The sequence below is a fragment of the Poromitra crassiceps genome, assembly GCF_964638095.1.
Source record: "Poromitra crassiceps genome assembly, chromosome: 1".
Classification (NCBI taxonomy): Eukaryota; Metazoa; Chordata; class Actinopteri; order Beryciformes; family Melamphaidae; genus Poromitra; species Poromitra crassiceps.
In genome coordinates this window covers 31,255,416-31,282,253 of record NC_139623.1, presented here as the reverse complement: position 1 = coordinate 31,282,253, position 26,838 = coordinate 31,255,416, and the positions used below count along the sequence as shown (strand labels likewise).

The 26,838-nt window shown below is 44.4% G+C and overlaps 1 protein-coding gene across 2 annotated transcripts in view; it reads left to right on the top strand.

Annotated features, from left to right (window-relative positions):
• The window catches only part of bco2a (beta-carotene oxygenase 2a), a 32,790-nt gene extending 9,053 nt beyond the window's left edge, over positions 1-23,737 (top strand). The window contains exons 3-12 of one of the 2 annotated variants that reach the window (XM_083637193.1): positions 778-989; positions 2,079-2,194; positions 3,371-3,473; positions 3,833-3,961; positions 4,067-4,227; positions 7,229-7,396; positions 16,284-16,421; positions 18,561-18,743; positions 20,418-20,528; positions 23,172-23,737. In XM_083637193.1, coding sequence (XP_083493319.1) covers positions 778-989; positions 2,079-2,194; positions 3,371-3,473; positions 3,833-3,961; positions 4,067-4,227; positions 7,229-7,396; positions 16,284-16,421; positions 18,561-18,743; positions 20,418-20,528; positions 23,172-23,288 — 1,438 coding nt within the window. In that variant the 3' untranslated portion in view covers positions 23,289-23,737. The remainder of the gene's footprint in view (positions 1-777; positions 990-2,078; positions 2,195-3,370; positions 3,474-3,832; positions 3,962-4,066; positions 4,228-7,228; positions 7,397-16,283; positions 16,422-18,560; positions 18,744-20,417; positions 20,529-23,171) is intronic. The other variant, XM_083637194.1, reaches the window with a different exon arrangement.
• Positions 23,738-26,838: the final 3,101 nt, after the last annotated feature.

Sequence of the window (26,838 nt, the reverse complement as noted above, 5' to 3'; positions counted from 1 at the left end):
AGTTACATACAGATAAAGAAACACAGTGAGTCACATACAGATAAAGAAACACACAGTGAGTTACATACAGATAAAGAAACACACAGTGAGTTACATACAGATAAAGAAACACACAGTGAGTCACATACAGGTAAATAAACACACAGTGAGTCACATACAGATAAAGAAACATACAGTGAGTTACATACAGATAAAGGAGTGCCGTATTTCACATTGGATGTAGTTGTCTTTTTCATGAATGATTACGGTACACCTTAATAGGGGTGTCTTTGAATAGGTGTATCTTTATCAAAAGTAAAAAAATAAAATAATAATTATAGGTGTATCTTTCACGATTTTGAATCGATGCACAACTCCTAAGAATTTATTATTATTCTTTATTGTTTTGTTTTGTTTTTTAACTTACTTATTATCAGTCACTGAGAACTGAGAAATACTACGTTTTTATTTGTGCCAAGTTTAGCATGTTACCGTTTGTCTTAGGTTTAGCTTTGTGTATAGTGTTTACATTATTCCAATCAGTTGATCAAACTTTTTCAAATAAAACTACATAATCTTATACACTTTATTCTGCTTTCATGCCATAATTTGCTACACCGCCTTTCTTAGCACAAAGCGGACTGGAGTAGATCCTGAAATCCCCCATGTACTGAATCGAGAATCGATTTGATTCGAAAATCAATTTTGAATCAAATCATGACCCCCAGGGATCGGAATTGAATCGTCAATACCCAAAGATTCACACCCCTACACCTTAACCTCTGTCCTCCACCACAGCTTCAACCACTGGTTCGATGGGATGGCCTTGCTGCACCAGTTTAAGATAGAGAGAGGCCAGGTGACATACAAGAGTCGCTTCCTGCAGAGCGATGTCTACAAGAAGAACAGTGAGAGGGACCGCATCATGGTGTCTGAGTTCGGCACCCTGGCTCTGCCCGACCCCTGCAAAAACTTCTTCCAACGCTTTCTGTCTCGCTTCGAGCTGATACGTAAGTGACTGATGAGAATGGATTATGTGAGGGATAGTCTCTCCCTTAGAGGGAGAGTGCTCATGGCATGCAACTGTCGAGCTGGTTTGTTCAGTTTGGCGTGTACTGTGCCCCAGTCACTCAGTATTAGGGATGTAACGATAACCGGTTTTAATGATAACCATGATAAAATTCCTTGCGATAACCGTACCGTTTCAAAATTTCATTATCGTTTAAACCGTGGTACCGTTATTACCATGGTACCGTGATTACAGTGCGTTGAAAAACATGGTAAATACTGTCCATCATCAACCAAAGTTGGCAACAGTCTCCCAGATGCAAATGTGCAGCCTTTGAGAATGATTTCAGTGAGTGTATAAATCCTTTTTGGGTCTGAGTTTTCAATATAAAACGTTGTAAAATGATTTCAGTGAGTCTCTCAGTACTTTTTGAACATTTTCAGCAATTTTTTACAAATACCGTGATAATACGATAAAATGATCATTAATTTTGGTCACGATAATCGTGATGTGAAATTTTCATACCGTTACATCTCTACTCAGTATGTATATATATTCTGAAACATCATCCTGAACAAATCATGTAAGTGTTACTAAGCATACTGTACTTTTAGCTGAAGTTAATAGACTACAGGTGTTACTTGGTGCAAGCAAACGTCTGTGTCATGCTGGTTCTACCAAATACTGTTATTGCCAAAAAATCTAAGAAAACAAGAGCAATTTCAAACCCCAGTAACCTCAATTAAATTATTCCAATGTGAATTGTCAGTTATTCAAATAGCATAAGAGTGTCTGTCTTTTTATGGACTCTGGTTAAAGCTGTGCTGAGGCCATGGAGCTGAAGCCCTGAGGAGCTCAGCATGCACATACAGTACATGTTACATAAGATGATGTGGGGAACCAGAGAGGGCAGCAGGCATCTCCTACATGTGTTACAGGCCAGCTGGACTTTTCAGTATAACTGCAAGCAGCAAAAACAAAAATCATATCTGGCCACTACTCAGTATGCATTATCAGGATTTTATTTAAAAGAAATTAATTAACCCCTGTTAAAAAGGCCATTCTAACCCTATTTATTTGCCTGTTGCAGAGGCCACAGACAATGCAAGTGTCAGCTTTGTGAAATACAAGGGTGACTACTATGTCAGTACTGAGACAAACTTCATGCACAGAGTGGACCCAGAGAGCCTGAGCACAGTGGAAAAGGTACTATCATGATCACCATGTAGATAATAATACCAACCTAATTCATTGTGTAGCATATTTATGATGATTGTGCAACAATACATATTGAATTTCAACCCCCCCCCCCGACCCCCCTCAAACCAGCCAGCTGCATCTGTTAGCTGGTAACAGTGGTGGGAGGTTTGGATGCTCTCAGACAGACAGCTTCAGTAACACAGTAACAGTAACAGTAACAGTGGTGGGAGGTTTGGAGGCTCTCAGTCAGACAGCTTCAGTAACACACTATGGGCCCTATCTTCCCAAAAGCGGTAATTTAGCATTTGCGCTCATTTAACGCCATGCGCAAAGCAAATTGGGGGCGGGCACAAGCGCATGCCTGTTATAATTGTACTGGGCATAGGCGTGCCACATGCCAAAGCAGGCATTTCAGCGCTAAAATGGGGATAGATGGCATTATCCTATCGTCAGCAGCGCGCAATTACATTGCGCTAAGAGCTTTGAAAACCACCTCTTAGGCACAAAAACACTGCTGCGCTTGATCGCGCACCATAATCTCCGTGCTGCGCAGCGCAGAAACGTCATTACGCACGGACGTTCCACGCCAGGACATCAATTCTGCTGCTAAAGTTGGATAACCAGCAGATTATTCAGCGAGGCAATCAACTATAATTCACTGAGAAACTTTTATCACATCGCAAGGAGGGGTTATGGTAAATTAATTGAGAAAACTTGTACATTGTAGCCTACTTGCAATAGGCTATTCACCTTCACCTGCTATAACCCGGAGGGTCGTTGGCATCACAGCCAATCTGGCACAAGCCTCGGCACGAGTCGAGTTTTAATTGAGTCCACTGTAAATCCTCCAATCTTTTCTTTTGTCTCCGCCGTTTACCTGCTGCAAACACGTTTCTATTGTCCCACCCCAGTCAACAAAATAACCCGAATTGCATCAAAACTCAGATGTTTTTAACAGCTATATGATGTGATGGTGTCGTTATGAGATAGAGATAATATATACAGTCAATAGGCCTACACCTATCCAAATTACGCATGGGGAGAAGTACAGCATGCCTCAAACAGTTATGTTTCTGTATAAATTATTACAATTATGCTCCCGTGAGGTGGGGATGCTTTTTTTTGCTGCTGGGCCTGTACGAAGATAGGGCCCTATGTTTGATTCTCCACTAAACATTGTAGGTGGACTGGAGCAAGTTCATCGCCGTAAACGGAGCCACTGCCCACCCGCACCACGACCCTGATGGCACCACCTACAATATGGGCAACTCCTATGGTGCCAAAGGTCAGTCCCGCTGCATCACAGGGCCCATATGGAGGTTTGCATCTATCAAAATATGCATGATTCATGGCTCAACTCCTTTTAAATGTTGAATCGTTGAACATTTGCCATCCCTTGCACACACATCTCCCTCTCAAGTGTACTTCATTTTTCAAAGTGGGAGTGGGAGTGAGGCCACTCAGGAGGAGTTACTTACTAAAAAAATATAGTGATAATAGAATTTGATTCTGGATTATCGTCTAAAGATGTCAGGCTTACAAAAAAGTGATTGACCACTGTAGAGCGGTAGAAACTTTAAATAGCCATTAAAGCCTCGCATTCTAGCACTATACTGTATACAGTAAAGATCTCTGCCATTCCAGGTGGCATGTACAACATCATCCGTGTTCCTCCTGACAAGACTGATGCCAATGACACTCTACAAGGAGCCAAAATTCTGTGTACTATTGCCCCTGCAAATGCGTCCCAGCCCTCCTACTACCACAGCTTTGGTGAGCCAGTACTTCTGCATATGCTTCAGTAGTGGTGCTAATAACTTTCATATTCGTGCCCCCGCCCACCTGTTCCTTGACATCCCACCCCGCTCTTTCTTCCAGGCATGTCTGAGAACTATGTTGTGTTCATTGAGCAGCCGATCAAGATGGACCTGTTGAAGATAATCACATGCAGGCTGAGGGGGAAGGCTTTGAGCGACGGCATCTACTGGGATCCCAAGTTGGACACTGTCTTCCATCTTGTTGACAAGCGTACAGGACAGGTGAGATGTGACTGGAACACTTAAGGGCTTTAGTTCCCAAACTTTTTCTGTTACAGGAACATTTACACCCCCCCCCCCCAAACACACACACACGCATGAACCCCAGCTGTGCCGTCACCTACCATCTTTGTTGTGACTTAATTATTAATTGCACTACACTGAGTTGTTCAGTCTGTTTTACTGGAAAAATAAACAATATAAATTTCCAAAAAGATTTGATATTATACAGTAGATGGTTTTCTGACATATTTCTTGTAAACATTCTTCAATATATTTTCACATTTAAAATAACAAGGCTAGGTCGAAACCTAGCATATGGCCAGCGCAGAAAAGCATTGACGAGCCTGTTGGTTGTAGCAGGCAGCGACATTGTTAATGTGGAGGGCTGTCGGTGGCAAAAGTATGAAGGATATAATGGAAAATCAGTATGGTAAGAAAGCCCTAGAAAATAATAATTTAATTATGTACTTGTATTTAATAAAACATTTTATTATAATACATTTGTGTGTGTGTGTGTGTGTGTGTGTGTGTGTGTGTGTGTGTGTGTGTGTGTGTGTGTGTGTGTGTGTGTGTGTGTGTGTGTGCGCGCGCGTGCGCGTGTGTGCGTGCGCGCGCTGCGCGCGTGTATTTATTGTGAAATTCTAAAAGATGTGTATTTGTCGCATCAAAAGGACCCCACCCCTCTGTATAGCCTCATGGTGCCTTTTCAACTTCTATTGTTCTAATTACATCTCTCCCAGACAGTTAACAGTATCCCAAAATCATAAGTTCATCATGAACCGGGGCGGCTGTGGCTCAGGAGGTAGAGCAAGTCGTCCACTAATCAGAAGGTTGGTGGGTCGATCCCTGTCTCCTCCAGTCTGCATGTCGAAGTGTCCTTGGGCAAGACACTAAACCCCAAATTGCTCCCAATGGCTGTGCCAGGCAGCTTGCCGCCCTCGGTGTGTGAATGGGTGAATGTAGGCACATCGTAAAGCGCTTTGGATAAAAGCGCTATATAAATGCAGTCCATTTACCTTTTTTTACCATCATGAAATAGCCTACAGCCTACGGTGCAGGCTTTCAAAAAACAACAAAATAAGTTTTGAGCAACACAGTCCACACACATGCTGTGTGCTGTGGTTTGGTGAAGTACGGACACAATTAGAAGGCGAAATAGCGATTTCTGTGAAATAGGCCCCACCCACAACATTTTGCAAGTCGATTATATCGCAATGGTGCGGTCTTTAAAAAAACAGCAAAACAGGTTTTGTACAGGACAGTCCACACAAGCTGTGTGGTTTGGTGAAGATTTTACCAAATTTGAAGGAGAAATAGCAAAAGAAAAACGCTTTTGGACAAAATTGTAAATGGCGGAAAATATAGTTAGATGGAAATGGGCGTGGTCTATATAGAAAGAATGTTGATCGTAGAAGCTACGGTTCCAAAGTTATGTACCAAAATGTAAAGAGGGTAGCTATAACGCCACCAATCGGTCAATCGGTGTAATTTTTTAGGCCAGAGTAGAAGAGTACTCTATGAACCTATGTACCCAATTTGGGAACAGTCGCTCTTATGGTTTGTGAGCTACGGGTACTTAATGTTGCCAAAGCGCCCCCTACAGTCGTAATGACACAATTGCTTTTTATCAGCTCAGAGTACATAGCTGCATACCTGTACCAAGGTTCATTCGCAACGGACAATGCGTTCTGGAGTTAGTGCGATTTTTGTGAGCTATGCCACACCCACAAAAGTTTGGAAGTTGATTATATCGCAACGGTGTGGTCTTGCAAAAAAAACAACGTGAAATACGTTTTGTGCAGGACAGTCCACACACGCTGTGTGATGTGGTTTGGTGAAGATTGGACAAAATTTGAAGGAGAAATAGCGAAAGAACGCTTTTGAAGAAAATTCTAAATGGCGGAAAATCTAGTGGGCGGGGCCTCTATCAGCAGATGCAGAATGACCCAAGGAATCCAGGGAAAAAAGAATGTTGATTGTAGATGCTACGGTTCAAAAGTTATGGACCAAAACGTAAAGATGGCTGTTATAGCGCCACCTAGTGGTCAATTAGTGTAATTGTTCCACCGATAGTAAAAGGTGACTCTGTGAACTACCTACCAATTTCGGTAGCGGCAGGTCTTATGGTTTCTGAGTGGGACCAAATCGGCTTGCAAATTGGTGACTAAATTGGTTACTAGACAAACCCTGTTATAGGGCCTGCGCCCTGCGTGCTCTGGCCAAAAATTTACTTAACAGTGCAGCAAAATGTCACCACAGCAGGATAGAGAGAGAGAAAAAAAGAGACAGACAGAAAGAGAGGGAGAGAAAAGAAGACATGATGTGAGAACCCGTATAACCCGTTTTCATTCGGATATCTTGAGGTGAGAGGTTATGGGACCCCTTTGAAAATGGATGCCTTAGGTCTAAACTAGGTCATTGGTTCCTAAACTGTGGTCCAACTGGTGGTCCACCAGAGAATTGCATTTTCTTTTTTTCCTTTTTCTTTTCTTTTTTTACAGACAGTTTATTATATCACAAATTTGAACATTTACTTTCAGATGCTGCAGCAGGCTCAGTTTTAAAGCCAGAGTGCAGTGGAAGTGGTCCCTGGGAAATTTGGTTTGGTACGTAGTGGTACTTGGACAGAAACATTTGGGAACCCCTGCCTTAGGTCATCTAGTTTCATGTGATACCAGACACTTACTTCACTCTGGCTTTCAAACCGAGGCCGCTAACAGCCTCTGAAAGACAATAACGGGAGAAATTACCATTGAGAAAGCGTGAGCGGGAGAAAGCGTAAAAAATCCTGCGGAAATCAGGAGTGTTGACAACTTGGCATGTATGTAGTTTGTCTGCGCACCCCCTAGTTTGGGAATCATTGACTTAACGGCAGGAAACCTGATGAGTCCCACCCATCCTCCCCCCCCATCTCCCCCCCGCTCTTGATTCAGACCAGAGAGGCTTACAGGTTAATAATTCTAAGCTCTTGTTTGGTCTAATCATGTCATCTGTACTCCAGGCCAGCTCGGTGAGGTACCACGCCAAAGCCATCTCCACCTTCCATCAGATCAACGCCTTTGAGGAGGACGGCTTCCTGATGCTGGACATGTGCTGCTCAGACGACGGCGGAGCCATCAACAACTACCTCATCCAGAACATGCGCCAGTCAGGAGACGCGCTGGATGAGGCAAGCATACAGTTGCACGTGCACACACACATACACGTACGCACACACACACACACCCATACATGTACACACACATACACACACACACAAACAACTGTTACAGGAAAAATCCCCCCTCAGATATCATCAATCTGTTAAATGCATTCCAGGTGTTAGGGCATTTCCCAGAATGCCTTTCAAAAGCATCTAGAGAACAGGTGTTAACTGGTTCAATTCAGCTGTGGGTTGTACATGTAGGTGGAGAGAGCCATAGCAAACCGGTATCTCATCCTCTTCTATGGTGAATTCAAGATTCAAGATTAATTTATTTGTCATTTTTGTCATACTTGCATACAACAAAGACGAAAATTGTTCCTCGCTAGAATAAGCAGTGCCAACTTAGTTAGACAGACGAGACTAAAGTAAATACAAGGAACTTTAGGTGAGAGAAAAACACATTCTATGTAAAAGGCTACTACTTAAAGGGATCAAACGATTTTAGATTAACAGATTACACGAGGGCCATGGTAGAATAAATAGGGGATAAAAAACGTAGTGCAAGTGTCACATTTAACGTGCGATAATGCGATAATGTAATTTAAAAATATAAAAAAGGACACACACAGACACATACGCACACACAACAGCAGCGACTTGTTGAAGTGACCAGTGCAAGTTAGTGGGCAATACGGGGCAGTGCTCCCTGTATGATTGTTGATTGTTGGTGCAAGACCAAAACCTGACATTTAGGATTGATGATTTAGATCATCGTACGGCGCTATCGTTTGCGCAGCCGTTTGCGGACCTCTTAGGGGACAATCACACCAAAAGCGTTTTTTTCAGTCAGAACGTTATGAAAATCATGTCGAGAGCGCTTCCATTGTGCACAAAACACAGCGCACAGAGCGTTTTTTTTGCGCTCCGTTTGTTTTCCCCTGTAGTCGCGTGCAGTACAGATCAGAACACAACGACCACAAGGACGGTAGCCAGCTAGTTTTGTCTGTTTGATGTTGTTCACTGTCAACACGAAAGCCAGATTATTGCCAATTCTGGCAGCAGCGGAGGTCGAGAATACCTCGGGAGGAGAGAAGGTAGGAGGAGTGGAAAACACGAGCAGCTTTTTCTCTAATGTTCAACTTTTTTCAGCTTTAAAACGCCCACAGCGCTCCTCCAAAAACAACAGACGCCACCAGCGCTGAAACGCCAGGTGCGTTCATTAAAAGAGCACAGGGTTAGTGATGCTGGTCATTAGCGCGTCCTTACATAGAGAATGAATTGCAGAAAGACGCTGGCAGCTCCAAAAACACTTTTGGTCTGAATGGCCCCTTATGCTGGCCACTTCCATTGTCACTTCCTGTACTGTTGTGTGTGTGTGTTTGTGGCTGCTGGTGGGCACTGCTGGTGGGCACTGCTGGTGGGCACTGCTGGTGGGCACTGCTGGTGGGCACTGCTGGTGGGCACTGCTGGTGGGCACTGCTGGCGCCGTCTTTTGCTTTTCACCTATTTTCTTCTGTTTCCCCGTCGACTTTTGTTTGTTTTATCTTTATCTTTCTTCCCCTGTTCATCGTGTCTGTCTGTCTTTCGCTACTTCACTCTCCCTACCCTCTGCTAGCCGGCTAACGGTAGCCAACAACAACACCTGTTAGCCGCCGGCTAGCGTTACACCTGGCCTGCTTGGAGCTGCCCTGCTCGCTCTGTCCCGCTAACGTTTTCTGGATTATTCACACTCGGACTTCTACTTCATTTTTTATTTTTTACTGGAGCACTAATTTTCCCGGATTTCCCCCTTCCTCTGGACTTCATCTTCCCCTGGCTGCACTCATCCAATTCCACTCGGTACCGTGAGAAGCTCACCTATCCCGCCCGTGCTTACTCCCACTGCTGCTAACGTTACATCCCACTCACTCACTATCTATCCCTATGGCTCCCCTACTAAACCCTCTCTCCTTTCTACTAACATTACTAACCCTTTCTATCCCCGCTAACCCCACCCTTCTGCTGCATGGTACACCCTGGTCTCCCTACCTCCCCCCCGTCCACCTCCACTACTCCTCCCATCAACTTTTACTTCTTAACAATAACTACCGGTTACTCCCCACTGCCCTCATCACTGCTCGCACTGCTGGCATCCTCCGCCGTCACCGATACCTCCACCGTGGCCCCAAACACTCCCGCCATTCACATTCCTCCACTATCTCCTTCATCCAAACCATAAGCTCCCACCCCCCCACCCCCCTCCACTACACCCCCCCGGCTCTGTCAACCTGGCTAACCTCCGTCCTCTCCACCGCGCCCCCACTACTCCACCTTCCCATTCACCCACCTTCACCCTCCTAGTCCCGGTCACTTAATAACAAAGCCCCCCTCCTGCATGAACTAATTCTTGACAATTCACTCGACTTTCTCCTCCTCACCGAAACCTGGCAACAACCCAATGATTTCTTCTCCCTCAACCAAGCATCTCCCCCTGGATTCAGTTACATCTCCAAACCATGCCTCTCCCGCCGTGGAGGCGGCCTGGCTGTCATTTTCAAACAACACTACCGGTTAACAGAACTCACCCTCCCCTCAGTTTCATCTTTCAAACTCCTGGCTTTCAAAACCTGCTGCTCCATCACTCCATCATTTACCGTTCACCCAAACCTCACCCATCATTCCTGTCTGACCTCACCGAAGTCCTCACAATAGCCTCATCTCTCTCCTCCCGTCTACTCCTCCTCGGCGATTTCAACATCCACATTGATTCACCCACCTGTAAACCTGCATCCGACCTCACCTCTCTCCTGGACAACTTCAACTTCACCCAACACGTCACCTTCCCCACCCACGTCAAAGGCCATATCCTCGACCTTGTCTGCTCTGCCAATCTACCGGTTCTCAACATCCACCCTACTCCATTCCCTCTGTCTGACCACACTCTCATCCAGTTCACTGTCTCATCCCCCTCCCCACACCCCCTTAACCTCAGACAAATAACATTCCGGAACACCAAAGCACTTGACCCTCTGCAACTCTCCGACCTACTCACCACAGCTCTCACCCTGCACCCAGCCTCCTCCTCACCTGATGTTCTCACCAATTTCCTAAATGACACACTGTCTGCCTCCCTCGACTCCCTTGCCCCCCGCAAAACCAAAATCATCTCCTTCAACTCCTCTGCGCCCTGGTTCACACTCCACCTCTGCACCATGAAGCAAACTGGCCGCCAACTGGAACGACTCTACAAGAAAACCCCACTCACCGTCCATCTTCAAGCACTCAAAATCCACCTCTCCACCTATAAAGAAGGCCTCACTGCCGCCAAGTCTGCCTACTACTCCTCCATCATCAACGACCCCAGCCACAACTCAAAAACACTCTTCTCCACCGTCAACAACCGCCTCAAACCCCGCACCGACGCCCTCCCTACCTCCACACCCGACCTTTGCAACTCTTTCCTACAGTTTTTTGCAGACAAAATCACCACCATCTATCAGTCACTATCCCCCGTGTCTGACCCAGCAGCCCCTACTCCAGCCCCTCTCCTCTCCATCCCTCTTGACCTGCCTACCCCTCCCCCACACCGCCGCCTCTCCTGCTTCACTCCAGTTACCCCCTCAACCATCTCCAAACTCATCAGCTCATCGAAACCCACAACCTGCTCCCTCGACCCCCTCCCCAACCCCCTGCTGAAATCATGCCTCCCGGTCCTCTGCCCCTACCTCACCAGTCTCTTCAACTCCTCCCTGTCCCATGGTATTGTCCCCTCCGCCTTCAAAACTGCCTCTGTCACCCCAATCCTCAAGAAACCTGGTCTCGACCCCTCCATCCTCAACCACTACCGGCCCATCTCCAACCTCCCCTTCCTCTCCAAAACCCTGGAACGCCTTGTCGCCACACAACTCCAAACTCACCTGCACTCCAATAACCTCTTTGAACCCCTCCAATCCGTACACGGCCCACTCCTCTTCCTCATCTACATCCTCCCCCTTGGTAAGATCCTCCGCCACTTCAACTTCAACTTCCACTGCTACGCCGACGACACCCAGATCTACTTCAGCACTAAATCCCCTCAGAACCCACCCCTCTCCCATATCAACTCCTGCCTGTCTGCAATAAAAGTCTGGATGCAACACAACTTCCTTCAACTAAACAGCAATAAAACTGAACTCCTCATCGGCTCCAAATCCACCCTCAGCAAACTCAACAACCCCTCACTCACCATCGACTGCACCACCGTTTCCCCATCTCCTCAGGCACGCAACCTTGGCGTAATCTTTGACCCCACCCTCTCCCTTGAACCCCACATCCGCCATATTGTCAAAACCTCCTTCTACCATCTCCGCAACATCGCCAAGATCTGGTCCTCCCTCTCACACCCTGCTGCTGAAACACTCAATCACGCCTTCATCTCCTCCCATCTGGACTACTGCAACTCACTCCTCTACGGCACCAACTCCACCCTCATCAATAAACAACAACTGGTCCAAAATGCAGCCGCCTGTCTCCTCACCCACACCAAATCCTGGCACCACATCACCCCAGTCCTTCAACAACTCCCCATCTCCTCCCGGATCACCTACAAAATCCTCGTCACCACTTACAAAGCTCTCCACCAACTGGCTCCCCCATATCTCACCAACCTCCTCTCCCCCTACCAACCCTCCTGTTCCCTCCGACCCACCTCTGCCGGCCTTCTCTCCACCCCCAAATCCAACCTCCGCAGTTTCGGCGACAGAGCTTTCTCCAGGGCAGCTCCCAAGCTCTGGAACTCTCTCCCCCCGGACATTAGAGAATCAGACTCCCTCACTGTCTTCCAATCCCGCCTCAAAAGCCATCTCTTCTCCTCTGCCTTCTCCTAGCTCCCCCTGCCTATCCCTGTGTGCCTGTGTCGTGTTTGTCCATTGTCTGTTGCACTTACGTCGTCCCCGCCCCTTTAGTGTTTCTTTGTTTGTAAAGCGTCTTTGAGTCCTAGAAAAGCGCTATATAAAACCCATGTTTATTATTATTATTATTATTATGCTATCTTCCCTGCGTCTTAAGCTATCGTCTGCCTCCACCATCCAGTTTTGCGCTGGAATCTAAGCGCAGACACAGGTGTAGGCGTGGCCCAGGCGTGGCCTAGGCATGTCTGTGTGCCTCTTAGCCTATCATCTGCCTCCCGCAAGTGTCATTTTGCGCTCTGGCGAAGATACCATCGCCATGTTCCGAGTGTTAATACAGGTTTGGCCATGCCAAAATATGCATTCCAACGCAATGTGTTAGAAAAAAGGGCCTTGGGGTCAATTTTAACGGCACCTAATAGCAGGTCGCAAAAAAAAACACTACACCAGGCGTACGCCTGAGCGCACACAGTATGTGCAGTGCAGGAAATCCTCGCTTATTACAGTATGCACAGCATGGATGTCACTCTCTCTCCAACACCTCGCGCGCGCACACACTGTTCCCTCCTCAGAATGCCACGTTGATTTTCAACTATAGCCTACATTGCAGAAAAAACACACCTTGATTTAAAAATGAGAATTCGTTTGTTATGGTTTTATTAGGCTACATAATTCCTGACCATACAGGTCTGTGGTGTGAGGTAACAGTAGATTGCTTTTGAGAAAGTTGTGCCGGCCAGTAGGCTATACAGTAACCTCTTTCTCTGCAATTGCACCATGCAACAATAGCTTAACCCGAGTGGACAATTCTGATATAGGCTATTGAAATAGGCTACAATTAAAATCTCACACATCCCTACCCTATTAAAGAAACAAATATTTTTAAATGTGTATATTATAGCCTATACGAGGGATCAGCCGAGCAGCATTTTGGTAAACAAACCGCGTCACTGGGTGGCAATGGAGCCTGAGTTTGAGCGCCTGACTCTAGCCGGCTGACCGTGTTTACAATTAAAAAACTGCGACAGTTCACACAACTTTAACACGACATGCATATATTATACATCAAACTCTTGAACTAATTCTGCTCTCACTCAGAATGTCAAATTATAAGCGATGTGATGTATACTTTTTGAGATATTAACGTTTGTTTGGCACAACTCATACTAGTTAACTGCCGCGGGGTTACGCATTTTTGGTTGGTAGTGACGTCACGCTGATTCGTCCTACAGTATATGAACGAAACGACTAATTACAGTAAGCACACGCTTTGGGACATAATAACACAATGTGGATGATATTCACTGCGTAACTGCGCGGCAGACCTTTGGTGTGTTTCAAATGGATCGTTCCATCAGCACCAATTTTTGTTAGTTTCTAATGGTTTATCTGAATCCGAACTGGTTCATCCTCCAATTCTCTCCCTCTCTCTTCCCTCTCTCGTTCTCTCCCCCCTCTCTCTCTCTCTCTCCCCCTCTCTCACTCCCCTCTCTCTTTTCTCTATCTCTCTCACTCTGTCCCTCTGCTTGCCCACGGCACGAGTCAGCAAGAAAGAAGCTGCTGTCACAGACGTGATGCTGTAGCTTTTAAGGGGGGTGGACATGATCTCACACTTGTGAATACTGTTTTGGGCATAAATACGCCTATATGGAGGTTTGCACGAGATGATGCCAAGTGCAGCGGGCCGACACGCCCACAATTTGCGCTTTGCACTATTCCAGCGCAAAACGGGCGCTAATGCAAAATTACTGTGGTGGGTGAGAGAGAGTAGGCCAGGGATCGCGGAACCGCCCGGGCCACCCGGGCCGCGGCCCGGGTACTTTTCAGTTCCCAAAAAAAAAAAAAAAAAAAAAAAAAAAAAAAATTAGATTTTTTTTTTTTTTTTTTTTTTTTACAATTAAACCTCATTTACTTATTACACTCGACTGGTTGTTTTTCAGATGTGATGTGAATCTAAAGTGAACTAAACAAGTCAGATCCACTATAAATGTTTTTCAGTAGATGCTGTGATGTAGCCACAAGAAAGGTGCAATATTAATGTTTTTCAGGAGATGGCGATGTTGCTAGCTATAGGTTCTAAACAAGAAATGTGGTTCAAATGTTTACAGTAGTTTTCCTTTCTGGCTGCACTACAATGTTACAATGCTGTGAGACAGGCCCGGCGTTGGAGGGGGGCCTGACCGGGCCGGGCCCCCCATTCCCTAAACTGGCCCCCCCATTCAATTTTTTTTTTTTTTTTGTGTGTGTGTGCTAAAAACGTTTTTCCGTTTTTCTGTTTTAAAGTTTAAAACGGAATCTGGCTGTCATTAGGCATTGATTAACTGAATGCTATTGCTAACTGTTACTTTGAACCTCCATTTGCAATGATTCTGGCTGGATATTAATTAACTATTGTAAATTTGTCACAATGAATGCAATTTGTGCACAATGTGTAAATACATTTAATATTAATTGTTTAGGCCTATTTGTAAAGTCACAACACATTAGAGATGTGTGTAGTTCCTCATAGATTTAGCCTCTTCCTTTTGCTCTCAAATGCACCAGTTTGACGAATTTTACTTTAAAATGTACAAAATCTTCTTCCGGGGGAGAATCCCCCCGGACCCCCCTTGGCCCCCCCAAGCTAGGGGCAGGCCCCCTCTGTAATTTGGTTCTGGAGCCGGGCCTGCTGTGAGACGGAGCTAAACACAAAAGATGCAATATTAATAGTTTTTCATGAGATACTCAGTATTTAATATTAATACTAATACTAATAATAGAAAAGGAGAAGATACTGAATAATGACATCACAACAGTATAATACTAATGTTAATTTAAAATTAAATATTCTTCTAAATATGGATAAAAGTCCAAAAAACATAAAATTTTCTTCGGCGCTGCCGAGATTCGGGGGGACTCGCCCCCCCGACGGGGGACACGCCCCCCCGACACGCCCCCCGGCCCCCCCAAGTTCAGATGCGTTCCGCTATCCCTGGAGTAGGCTACAGTGTGAGATAGTGTCGAGTACATTTAATTAATTATCACAGCAATTGCCTTGAGATTAAAGCCCCAATCATTTAAAAAAATCTCATTCAAAAATGGCTGCTCTGTATAAGTGTATAAGTTCAAGACCGATACACAGGTAGAAACATATGAATTTATTTTGTTGTACACCAGCTATAAAGGCTAGGTTTACAAAAAAAAATCTTAATAGAGACATTGTCATTTCCTAGCTATAATGTGATGGTTAGAGGTAGTTTAGGTCTAAAGTAAGTTAAGTCTCCTGTTGCATATGAGGATAGTAAATCATCATGTCACCTATTGGTGATTGTGCTCAAAGCTAACTGAAAAAGCCTTTAACTAACTCAAACTAACTAACTCTTTTGTTTTGTTGTTTAATTTGATTAGATTTCAATCGTCTTGGACTTGTAGATCAAATAACCATATGTACAATATATGTTTTGAATGATGTACAGTAGTTGCTTTTTACCATAGCCTACTGTAGCAAAATATTCCCAAATTACAGACAAAATCAAGACAGTCAGGCATACATCAGTATATAAATGGGAGCTGGGACTCTGTTTGTTTCTCTGTTTGTTTGTTTGTTTCTCTGTCCCACTGCGATGTCATAAATCCCACTGTGACATAATCCGTGATGTCATAAATCCCACTGTGACATAATCCGTGATGTCATAAATCCCACTGTGACATCATCAGTGATGTCATAAATCTCACTGACATCAGTGATGTCATAAATCCTACTGTGACATCATCAGTGATGTCATAAATCCCACTATGACATCATCAGCGATGTCATAAACCCCACTGATGACATCATCAGTGATGTCATAAATCTGACATCATCAGTGATGCTGGTCTCATTGGCCACACAGCAGCCGAGTTGCGGGCAAGGCCACGTAGCGGCCGAGCTGTGAATGCGAGCTGCAGAACGGGCGAGCAGGCAAGCCCGCAGAGCGGGCGAGCCTAGGAATCGAGCGCGCATAGCGAGATCCCTAGTCTTTGAAATATACACTAAAGTGTCTGACACGCTTTGTCTCCCCCTGCAGGTGTACAACACCCTGTGCAGCGCTTTCCCCCGTCGCTTTGTCCTGCCCCTAAATGTGACCAGCCACACGCCGACAGGCCAGAACCTCAACACAAGACCCTCAAGCACAGCCACTTGTGTCAAAACCAGCAAAGACAAGGTGAGTTGGAGACCTAAACCCGATTACCTCTCCAGAGTTTTAAACCATAACCTGTTGTCCTGAAACTTTGCCAAGTGTGATTTCTACATTTACATTGACAGATTACAGTCAGAATTACAATCACCAAATACAGTAATGTCCGGGATTTGTGTTGTCAGCTCACGTGGTTCATACAGGCACACATGGCACAGGAGCAGGCCGCTCTCATTCAGTGTTTTCTCATTCAGACAGCAGATCCACATCACTCGCATACCCACATATTCATACACATACTGTACACGGGCCTCCTTTGGTTCACGCTGTTGCAATGACCTTTTTCACAGCAGCCATTTTGTGTCTAAAAGGCAGGAAGTAACACAGGTGCAAGCAGAACATCAATGAGGGTTTCCAACTTCCAATCTATTTAGGTGTTCCAGTGCTGGGGCCCTGTTTTGCTTGCACCGGTGTTACAGTGCAGCGTCTCTTTTGGCTGAAGAGACCAATGCAGGCATGACAGTCTCTATTGCAAAGGTGGCATCTGTGTGTGCCCTTTCTGCGTGCCCGCTTGTCTGCTCCTTCGTTCATCACTTTCACTTCCCCTATCTCGAGATGTCGACTCGCGTCAGAGACATCTGGTCAGGGTGCTTCTCGACCTTGTGCGGTCAGCTGCAAGGCCCTCCCAGGACTCCGTGTCGATTTTGAGGGCATTCATGTCATGTCACCATGTCAGACTAGGCTATCATGTTGCCATAAATTTGTGACGTGTCTTGGCTGGGAGACAATACAAGTCTGACCCCAACCAGGATGCCTGACGCAGAACATCGGGAACGACCCACACGCCACACGCAGTAACAAAAATGATGATTGCTAACCTCCCGGAGTGAAAACATGACTGAGAGCACACAGGCAGGCAAGACAGACAGTACAGCGCCACAGCAGCACCGTGTGGCAGCAGAAAGTGAGGACACAATTGCTTCCGTAATTCAATGTATTTCCAGTTTAAGGGTGTAGTCAAGTAAAAGTTTGGGGATTTTGATCTAAAAATAAAAGTATACAATTTTATAATGTAATCTTCCATTTCATTGTAACTTTAAACTTGTGGTAATAGTTCTTTGAGGCATGAACTCCTACCGTAAAAATAAAAATAATAATATTAAGATGCAAGTAATTATTAACTTGCTTGGCGCTTGGGCGTCCTCCAGTTGGGTTAAGTGTAACTCTAGCTGTGCCACTGTTGTGTAGCCTGTTCACAAATCTGATCGACATGCAACCCTAGCCTTACTCAGCACTGTGTTGATCCTTGTCTGTTTTTGTGGAAAAGGGATTCTTGTTACCTTTGGATGTAAAATGGCACAACAGCTGACTATGAGGTTAATGTTAAGTTTGTTTGCTTTAATCTGTACAAATGTTCAGCCATATTGAACAAACCGTAGAGAACTAGAGTATTTTTGGACATGCTTCCTTTCTTACAGGGTACCAAAATATGTTCCATATGTAGTATTTCTTTTTTCTTTTTTTACAATTAATCCTCTTTAATATGTCATTGACAGGTTATCTTTCGATACTGTGGCTCTATGAAGATTCAGTTGAAGATCAGTCATAAATGTCTCTCAGGCACTGTGGGGTAAATCAGACCCAAGTACATTAAGGTTTGATTGATCAATATATTTTAAAATCATGGTGCTCCTGCAACAGAGATTCAAAGTCAGCAGGTACAACTTTACTTAAGCAGCTTTTTCTTCCTGCCAATGCTTCCACCTGTATAGATACTTAAAGAATTTGCTAGGATTTGACAGGCTTGAAAGTTTGAATCTTATCCTCAGGGGAGGGGTAATCAACATCAACATGTCATACCAGTATATGACTGGTAGGTATGACACAAATTCAAAGGGTGAAAAACTAACTTCACTTTACAATTTCACAGAGTTCTAGTTCACAAAGATACTAGGACCCGACACACATGGTTAAGCTATGAGGCTAGATTTAGCCATTAATAAACTCAAAATCAACCCAATCATGTGCGTCCTGAACCCAAATTAATGAGCAGCCAACACATGGAGGGACAAGCATTTACACCATGACTGTGGTGTCAACTCTACTGACTATGACAAAATGACAACAAATACCGTTAACCCTCTCTCTGGCTCGCTGTGTCAACAGGTCTTCTGCCAGCATGAGGATCTCCATGGAGATGACCTCCAGGAGTACGGCGGCCTGGAGTTCCCGCAGATCAACTACAGCAGGTGCAACACGCGGCCGTACCGCTACTTCTACGGCTGTGGCTTCAGACACCTGGTGGGAGACTCTCTGCTCAAGATGGACTTGAGGGGAAAGTCACTCAAGGTGGGAGAGACGTGTTTAGACTTGTGGCCATAACAGACATCCCTCATACACCCTGTGACCAAAAGCTGTGTTTATCCCTCCATAAGTAATGTCTGCCTTCCTCGAAGCGCAATTGAATCAAGACTAATCAGCAGTGTTGACTGGTCAATCAGCAGTGTTGGCTGGTAATGTCTTGCTCAGTAGGTAATAACACATACATCATAAGCATACTTTTACTCTTCTCAGGAAACAGTGGTGTAACAAATCGATTAATCTGTCGATTATTTTCTCAACTAATCGATTAGTCGTTTGGTCTATAAAATGTCACTAAATCGTGAAAAATGTCAATCACTTTTTCCCCCAAGCCCAAGACGACATCCTCAAATGTCTTCTTTTGTAATAATCAGTTTACTTATTTAAGAAGCTGGAATGAGAGAATATTATCTATGTCTGTTTGTTTAATGTTTATTTGTATAGGGACAGATACATAAAAATATAGTATTTGCAGGAAACAGTCTCATGTCATATATCATAACATTTCTAGCCTAAGCTAATTTGTATTATGTATGTATTTATTTTTATTTTATTTATTTATTTTTATTTATTTTTTAAATTTAACAATTAATTGATTGTTAAAAAAAAAAAAAAAAAAAACGACTACGGTAATCGTTGCAGCTCTAAATTTGCTTACTTTACTTTACTTACTCATTTAAAATGACTAATACTTTCAGTTTCAGTAAGAATATTACAGTTGCCAATTACTATCTAGTATAGACCAAATCACCGTGACGTCACCATGTAAACAAATTTACTTCCGGGTACCACTTGGGGAAGGCGGCAGGTTTAAATGTGCGTGTTGTCAAATAAATGCTGTCAAACCCTCTCGTTGTTTTCGGCCGACTACTTTCAATTTAAATGGTTAAACGGTTGGTAAACATGCTTGTCCGACGTATCTAGCCTTTCTTCTGTGTTTGTTTTATGTAGTGTTAGCTAGCTAATAATGTTTGTTTGTCTGTCAAACTCGCTGTTTTTTTGCAGACTCGTAACCTCGCGTCACCAGGCTCTTCTCGGCGAGAGCAGACTCGTTAACGTTACAGACAGAGCTACCGACGCCACGTTAATTTAATTTAGCGTCAAGTCTACTCTGGTCTGGTCCAACAGGTAAATAAGCTAGTCTGGTCTCCACTAACGTTAGTGAAAGTGTTGTTATGAATGATATTAAACAACAACACAACACGGACGAACCATTTTTGTCTTCTTTGTCTGTTTTTGTCTTCAACACGTCAGTTTGTGCCGTTCACCGCCATTATAATGTGTGGACCCAGGGGTACCCGGAAGTAAATGTAAACATCCCGCTGATTTGGTCTATACAATCTAAATATTAGATTGAAGTTGAATTATTCAAAACTATCGTGTATCCCACCTCCATCCTGCAATTTGTTTTTCAGCTAACTTAGATGAGAAATGGAAGAAAAGTTGACTTTCTTGGGTTGAAAGTATTTCCGCTGCTTTAATTTCATCAAGTGAAAGCATCATAAGAAAATTGTGCATCAATCTAGTGTTTAGTAAATAAAGCAAACAAGCATGGAACTGCCAGTGTTGGGGTGTAACGGCTTGCCCTACGCTGACAATCAATAGCTAACATCAAAAATACAGTGACGCATTGAAGATGTGCTGGTATGTGTTTGGCTTCAGGTTTGGTACCAGAGGGGCTTCTTCCCATCAGAGCCTGTGTTTGTCCCGTCGCCTGACGCAGTGGAGGAGGACGACGGTGTGATCCTGTCCGTGGTTCTCACCCCCTCACAGGTAAGACCCAGGTCCTGAACAATAACATGACACAGAACCTAACTCACAGGTAAGACCCAGGTCCTGAACAATAACATGACACAGAACCTAACTCACAGGTAAGACCCAGGTCCTGAACAATAACATGACACAGAACCTAACTCACAGGTAAGACCCAGGTCCTGAACAATAACATGACACAGAACCTAACTCACAGGTAAGACCCAGGTCCTGAACAATAACATGACACAGAACCTAACTCACAGGTAAGACCCAGGTCCTGAACAATAACATGACACAGAACCTCCCCTCACAGGTAAGACCCAGGTCCTGAACAATAACATGACACAGAACCTCCCCTCACAGGTAAGACCCAGGTCCTAAACAATAACATGACACAGAACCTCCCCTCACAGGTAAGACCCAGGTCCTGAACAATAACATGACACAGAACCTAACTCACAGGTAAGACCCAGGTCCTGAACAATAACATGACACAGAACCTAACTCACAGGTAAGACCCAGGTCCTGAACAATAACATGACACAGAACCTAACTCACAGGTAAGACCCAGGTCCTGAACAATAACATGACACAGAACCTAACTCACAGGTAAGACCCAGGTCCTGAACAATAACATGACACAGAACCTAACTCACAGGTAAGACCCAGGTCCTGAACAATAACATGACACAGAACCTAACTCACAGGTAAGACCCAGGTCCTGAACAATAACATGACACAGAACCTAACTCATGAGTTGTACGCAAGGGACCAGCATGTCCAAAGTGTTTTCTAACTTCAGCACAGCCTCACTCCCTCAGTTAGTGAGGGAGTCACAAAAAAAGCTGAAAACAGCATTTTGTCTTGTCAAACCAAGAAAAGCAGAACTGAAACACCTGTTTGCTTTTCTGCAAGTCATTTTTACGTTATCCACAGGGCATTTCCCATTGCATGGCTGTGTTATGTGTTATGATTTTTCTCTTTCTTCTTTAGAAGGCTTCCTTTAACTTTAATTCAAACCGCAATTGATGTAAAACATTAAAAAAAATCCCAACAATACCCATCCTACTCCCAAATCTTAATGAACTGGCCTGTAAGTCGATGATCATTCCCACTGTCAAGTCAGTCATCATTAGATCAAGATATCATCATAAATATGCATAAGGGAGAAAGGAGTCGTACAGTATATATTCATTAATTAATTTACAGTACATAACTTGAATTTTGATACACGATAAATGTCCAAGTAGAGTAGAGTAGTAGTAGAGTATAGTAGAGTAGAAATAAATGCTATTTTGGATTTCTAATCTTAGAATGTATACTGTACATTGAGCAATGGGTGAATGAGATTGAATGAATGAAATTATAGTTGGATAAAAATATTATTATAATAAAAAATAAACAAATAAAACACTGGTATTTTCGGGCATCCAGGTAGTGCCTACCAACACTAGGGTCGTAGGTTTGAGCCCTCATGTTACCTCTGGTCGGAGCATTCATACAGGCACAATTGGCCGTGTCTGCGGGTGGGAAGCCGGATTAAGGGTATGTGTCCTGGATGCTGCTCTAGTGCCTCCTCTGGTCGGTCGGGGTGTCTGTTCAGTGGGGAGGGGAACTGGGAGCAATAGCGTGATCCTCCCACATGCTACGTCCTGCCACTGAAGCTCCTTGCTGTCAGGTGAAAATAAATGGCTGGCGACTGCACATGTATCAGAGGATGTGCTAGGATGTGCTAGGATGTGCTAGTCTCCAGATCGACAGAGGTGGTGGAGCACCGACCGGGACAGCAGGGGGAATTGGCCAAGTACAATTGGGGAGAAAATGCGGGGGAAATATGAAAAAAAAAAAGATCAAAAAGGAAAAACAAAACATTTGGTATTTCTCTTTAAAGAGCACGGTGCAGGTTGGAGACCACATTGCATTAATATGTGGGAGGGGTATATAACAATGGGATTGGGAGGGTACTTTTTTATTTTTTTGTGCGGGGGGGGGGGGGGGGGGATTGGTGTTTACAGATTTTGTCAAAGAGACTGGAGTTCCATTTTCTCTCATGTCATGGCATTTTTTTTATGGCAGGCAGTGAAAGAAAACAAAAATGTCTCCAATATTCTAAATTACATCTCTACTGAAAATCTCTACAAGGTGCTTCAAAACACGGCTTCATGTTTCAAAACAGCCCATTATAACCGCCTCAATGAACCACTTATGTCAAACAATCACTGAGGAGGTTTTCAGTAGCCTACAGTATGACCTGTTGTACTTTTAAAGAACGGATGCTCGTTAGAGAAAACATTTCATGTTGAACCCCACCTGTTTTGGAAATGGCTGAAGACCGGCTTTAGCAGTGATGTGTAGGGAAACATTATCATAGAGAATAAACAAACCTGGAGAGCATATTAAAGATTCAATGTGAACTTTTCTACTTGGTAAGCAGTGAGGAAACGATTTGGAGATAACACCTCTGACTTCATGTCTGCCCAGCTGGCAGTGATGCTTTAGTTGCACTGTAAATGACAACACTCCCATGAAGAGCTTTCTCTGGGTTCCATATGTTGTAAATGAGTTCAGTCATTGGCAAGTTGTGAAAATGTCAAAGCCTGTGTGCTGTCTCTGACATTAACGCTGTCTCTGATATTAACGGCATGGAACTCGTCTCTGCAGGATAAAGGGACATTTCTCCTGGTTTTGGATGCCAAGACGTACGAGGAGCTGGGCCGAGCCAACGTGCCCGTCAACATGCCCTACGGCTTCCACGGGACCTTCAACGCCTCTGCCTAAATCGGTCATTTCCATTCCAGTCAGTCGTTGAATTGCTGATGAAAATGATGTGAATGATACCATATTCAGTGTTAATCATATACAGTAGCAACAACAATATGTTTGATGCTACTCGGATATTGGTGCATGATTTGCAGTCGCTAGATGCAGATCACTGATTGATTGATTGATTGATTGATTGATTCATACATTCATTCATTCATTGTATGAACTAACTTTATACTTTTCTACATTGTTCTTTCTCTTTTGAATGACTTTCAATAGTAATGGCTTTGTACTCTTTGAAACTGATTTAGTTCTTAACCACTATAATGATGTACTTAAAGGTATTACACACAGTATAATAAGGAATTATATTTGTTGTACTGTATATCCATCTGAGACCCACATAGGCCTACTGTCAGCCACAGTTCATATAGGCATTAAATCTGTGATAGTGTTTTTTTTACACAATTGGCATAATCGTTTTTACCTCTGTAAAACTATTAATGTATTTGGATATTATAAAGCTATTTTATATGCTGAAAGAATATTACTTTTTCTTCTTTATGATGTTTACATATTTACCCTATTATGGTTATACATTGGCACAATGACATTCTATGACATTCTATGATATCTTCACCATTTCATGGATGTTATTTCCACAGAACTGTTAGTGTTCCAGTACAATTGCATACAATATTAATGGCAATAGCCTATATTAAGTTTTGAAGTTCCAGTAGGGATTTGCTGCAGATCTAAATGAGCTCTTACTGTTGAGTGAATAACCACAATGACAACTGTAAACACGTTTAACGTCTTTAGTGAACCCTCTGCTGGACATAACATACAACCACCACTCTCTGCACATGCGCAGTACACAGTATCTTTAAAGGAACATACACCATTCACCCAGTGAGTAAGATGTAGCACTTAACAAACTCCCCTTTCTGTTTAAAGTAAAATATAGTAAAAGAAAAAAAAAACTTTTGTTATTTTAAGCATTTAACAATTATAACCAGGTTAGAAGCTTGGGCTTTAGTGACTAGAGTTTGTTGATAAAGAAAAGTCTCTGTCGTCTAGTCCATTAGGCCTTTAAGCTGCCATACACCCTCGCTGAGAGCCCTCAGCAGAACGAGTGCAGATGTCCCCTTCTTTGTCAAGCAGTCAGCAAGCTGCTCCTTGGTAGCTGACCACAAGATCTGCTGGATGCTCCCAGAGTGGATGAGCTCCTTGGTAGCTGACCACAAGATCTGCTGGATGGTCCCAGAGTGGATGAGCTCCTTGACACTGCTGATTTCCAGGCGGAGTCTCTTCTCCGTGACAGATTTGGTGGACTTGACCGCATCAAGGAGAGAGTGATTGTCTGTTACACACACAACAGGCAGATGGCTGTGTGTGCAATCACCTGTGGTGAGCTCCGTGTAGAGTGTGGCCAAAAACACTGCACTGTCAATGCCATCTGCAAGTGCCAAAGTCTCTCCTGCTAAAGTGCTTCGGACAACTCTCCTGATCCTCTTCGACTGCCGGCATATAGGTGAGAATCTTCCCTTTTCTCCCATGAGCATGATCAGATGTCCACCTTGAGTGCCTCCATCTGGAAGGTTTCCCATAGAGGAATCGCTGAACACCACCACTTTCAGGGAGCTGTCTATTACCCAGGTGCTGAAACCTCAAGGTTACCTCTTCTGATTTCATTTTTCTGATCAGTTTGTTTGCACAGTGCAGGGTCTGAACAGTAGCATGCTTTGTGCTGGATCCCAGGATGGAAATGTCACACATTATGTCGGGTCTCCTGGCCTTGCCACCCACAATATTTGACCAATCTTTGACTTCAGCATGTCAATTTCAATGTGTGTTAAAGGGGCCTCTGGCTGTGTGGCTCTGGCGGGGTCCACAGGCAGGCCCGTAGCCAGGGTTTGAGAAATACTGAGGTCATTTTAGCGCGGCGTGGGGGGCCCAGGGGGGGCTATGCCCCCCCTGGATCGAAATTTTTGTCCATTTTAAAGTAAAATGCTTCAATCTGGTGCACTTTGAGAGCAAAATGAAGAGGCTAGATCTATAAAGAACTACCGTAAATTCCGGACTATAAGGCGCACCGGTATATAAGCCGCAGCAGCAAAATTGACTGTTTTTTACATATATAAGCTGCACCGGACTATAAGCCGCGGGTGTTTTGATGTTTAATTACCATATGTAAGGGTTCGTGCACAGAGAGGAATGTCGGGAAAGAGATGGCTGTTTGGGGAAGCTCCCATTTATTAACATTTCAACAAAAGGTGCTGTCAACAATCAAACCAGGTACCGTAATCCTTGTCTTCATCTTTTAGGTGAAGGTGCAGCGTCAAAAACAGAGTCAGAGTCAAAGTCAAGTCACTAATCCTCGTCTTCCTCTTCTTCCTCCGTACTGAAACCAGCAAAGTCCTCAACTTCAGTGTCGGAAACGAACAGGTTCAGGGTGGCTTCGTCAACCACTCTCCTCTCTCCTTCGTTGTCACTCTCAAAACCAAGGAACTCCTCTTCGTCACTGTCGGTGTCGGAATCGAACAGCCTCTGAAGGCGCCCAGCTGTGCCGGCGTCATCATCACGCAGCAGTCCAGCCTTTCGGAACCCGAATGGAGTTTGTGGTCTTGATGGCTGCTTTCACGGAATCTGTTATATGAGCCCTCATGCTGTCGAGAACGAGCAAAGCTTTTTTTTGGTGAAAGAATCCTCCAGGGCGCTTGACGTAGCACTCAGCCAGCCACTCCTTCATGACACTTTCCATCATCCACCCTTTCTTGTTGACTCTGAGGCATATCCCACTGGGAATTTTCTCTTTCGGCATCGTAATCCGCTTAAAAATCACCATTGGCGGCAGCTTCACTCCAGATGCAGAGCAGGCCAGAACACAAGTGAAATTCGTTCTCTCGTGCCCAGTGGTTCTCAATGTGATCGACGATTCACCTTTCTTGTTAACTCATTCACCGCCAAAGACTGAATTGACTGAATATCAGCAATGGCCTTCCCCGCCAAGGACGTGTTTGACGTGTTTTTGTTTTTATTGGTGCAGCGCCTGCAGCAAACACTTGCCCAGCCTGTGACACAGACACAGGTCCCTGCCTTCAAAGGGTAGCCGACAGCACGCGATCAAACACATACCGCAGCTGTTGTTTTGAAATTGAGCAAGAGGAAAAGCAGAGAACAGGTAACGCTTCCTTGTGCAGACAGGAGAAACGCCATTGAAACGCCCTCGGCGCGCTGCACGAGCTGGAGTCGCCTTCCTCTGTGCCAGCCAGGAGAAAACGGGAGAAAGTAATCAAGAGATGTGTTTGATCATCGGAGGAATGAGGAAATGATCGATCAGTTTGCGAGGGCGGTGAGGACGTGTTGAATAGCCGAGGGGAAAACGGGAACGATCAAATAGCAGAGTTGATATGACAGGGAGACATGGACGAGGACGGGTGTACCAGAACAAATCAAAAATAAACACAGGAACAGCTAGGCAGCAGCGGGCAGAAGGCACTCACAGCAGCCCGCTGTCCTTCTCAAGAGCTCTTCAGTTGGTTCATGAAATCGCTGGGCTGCG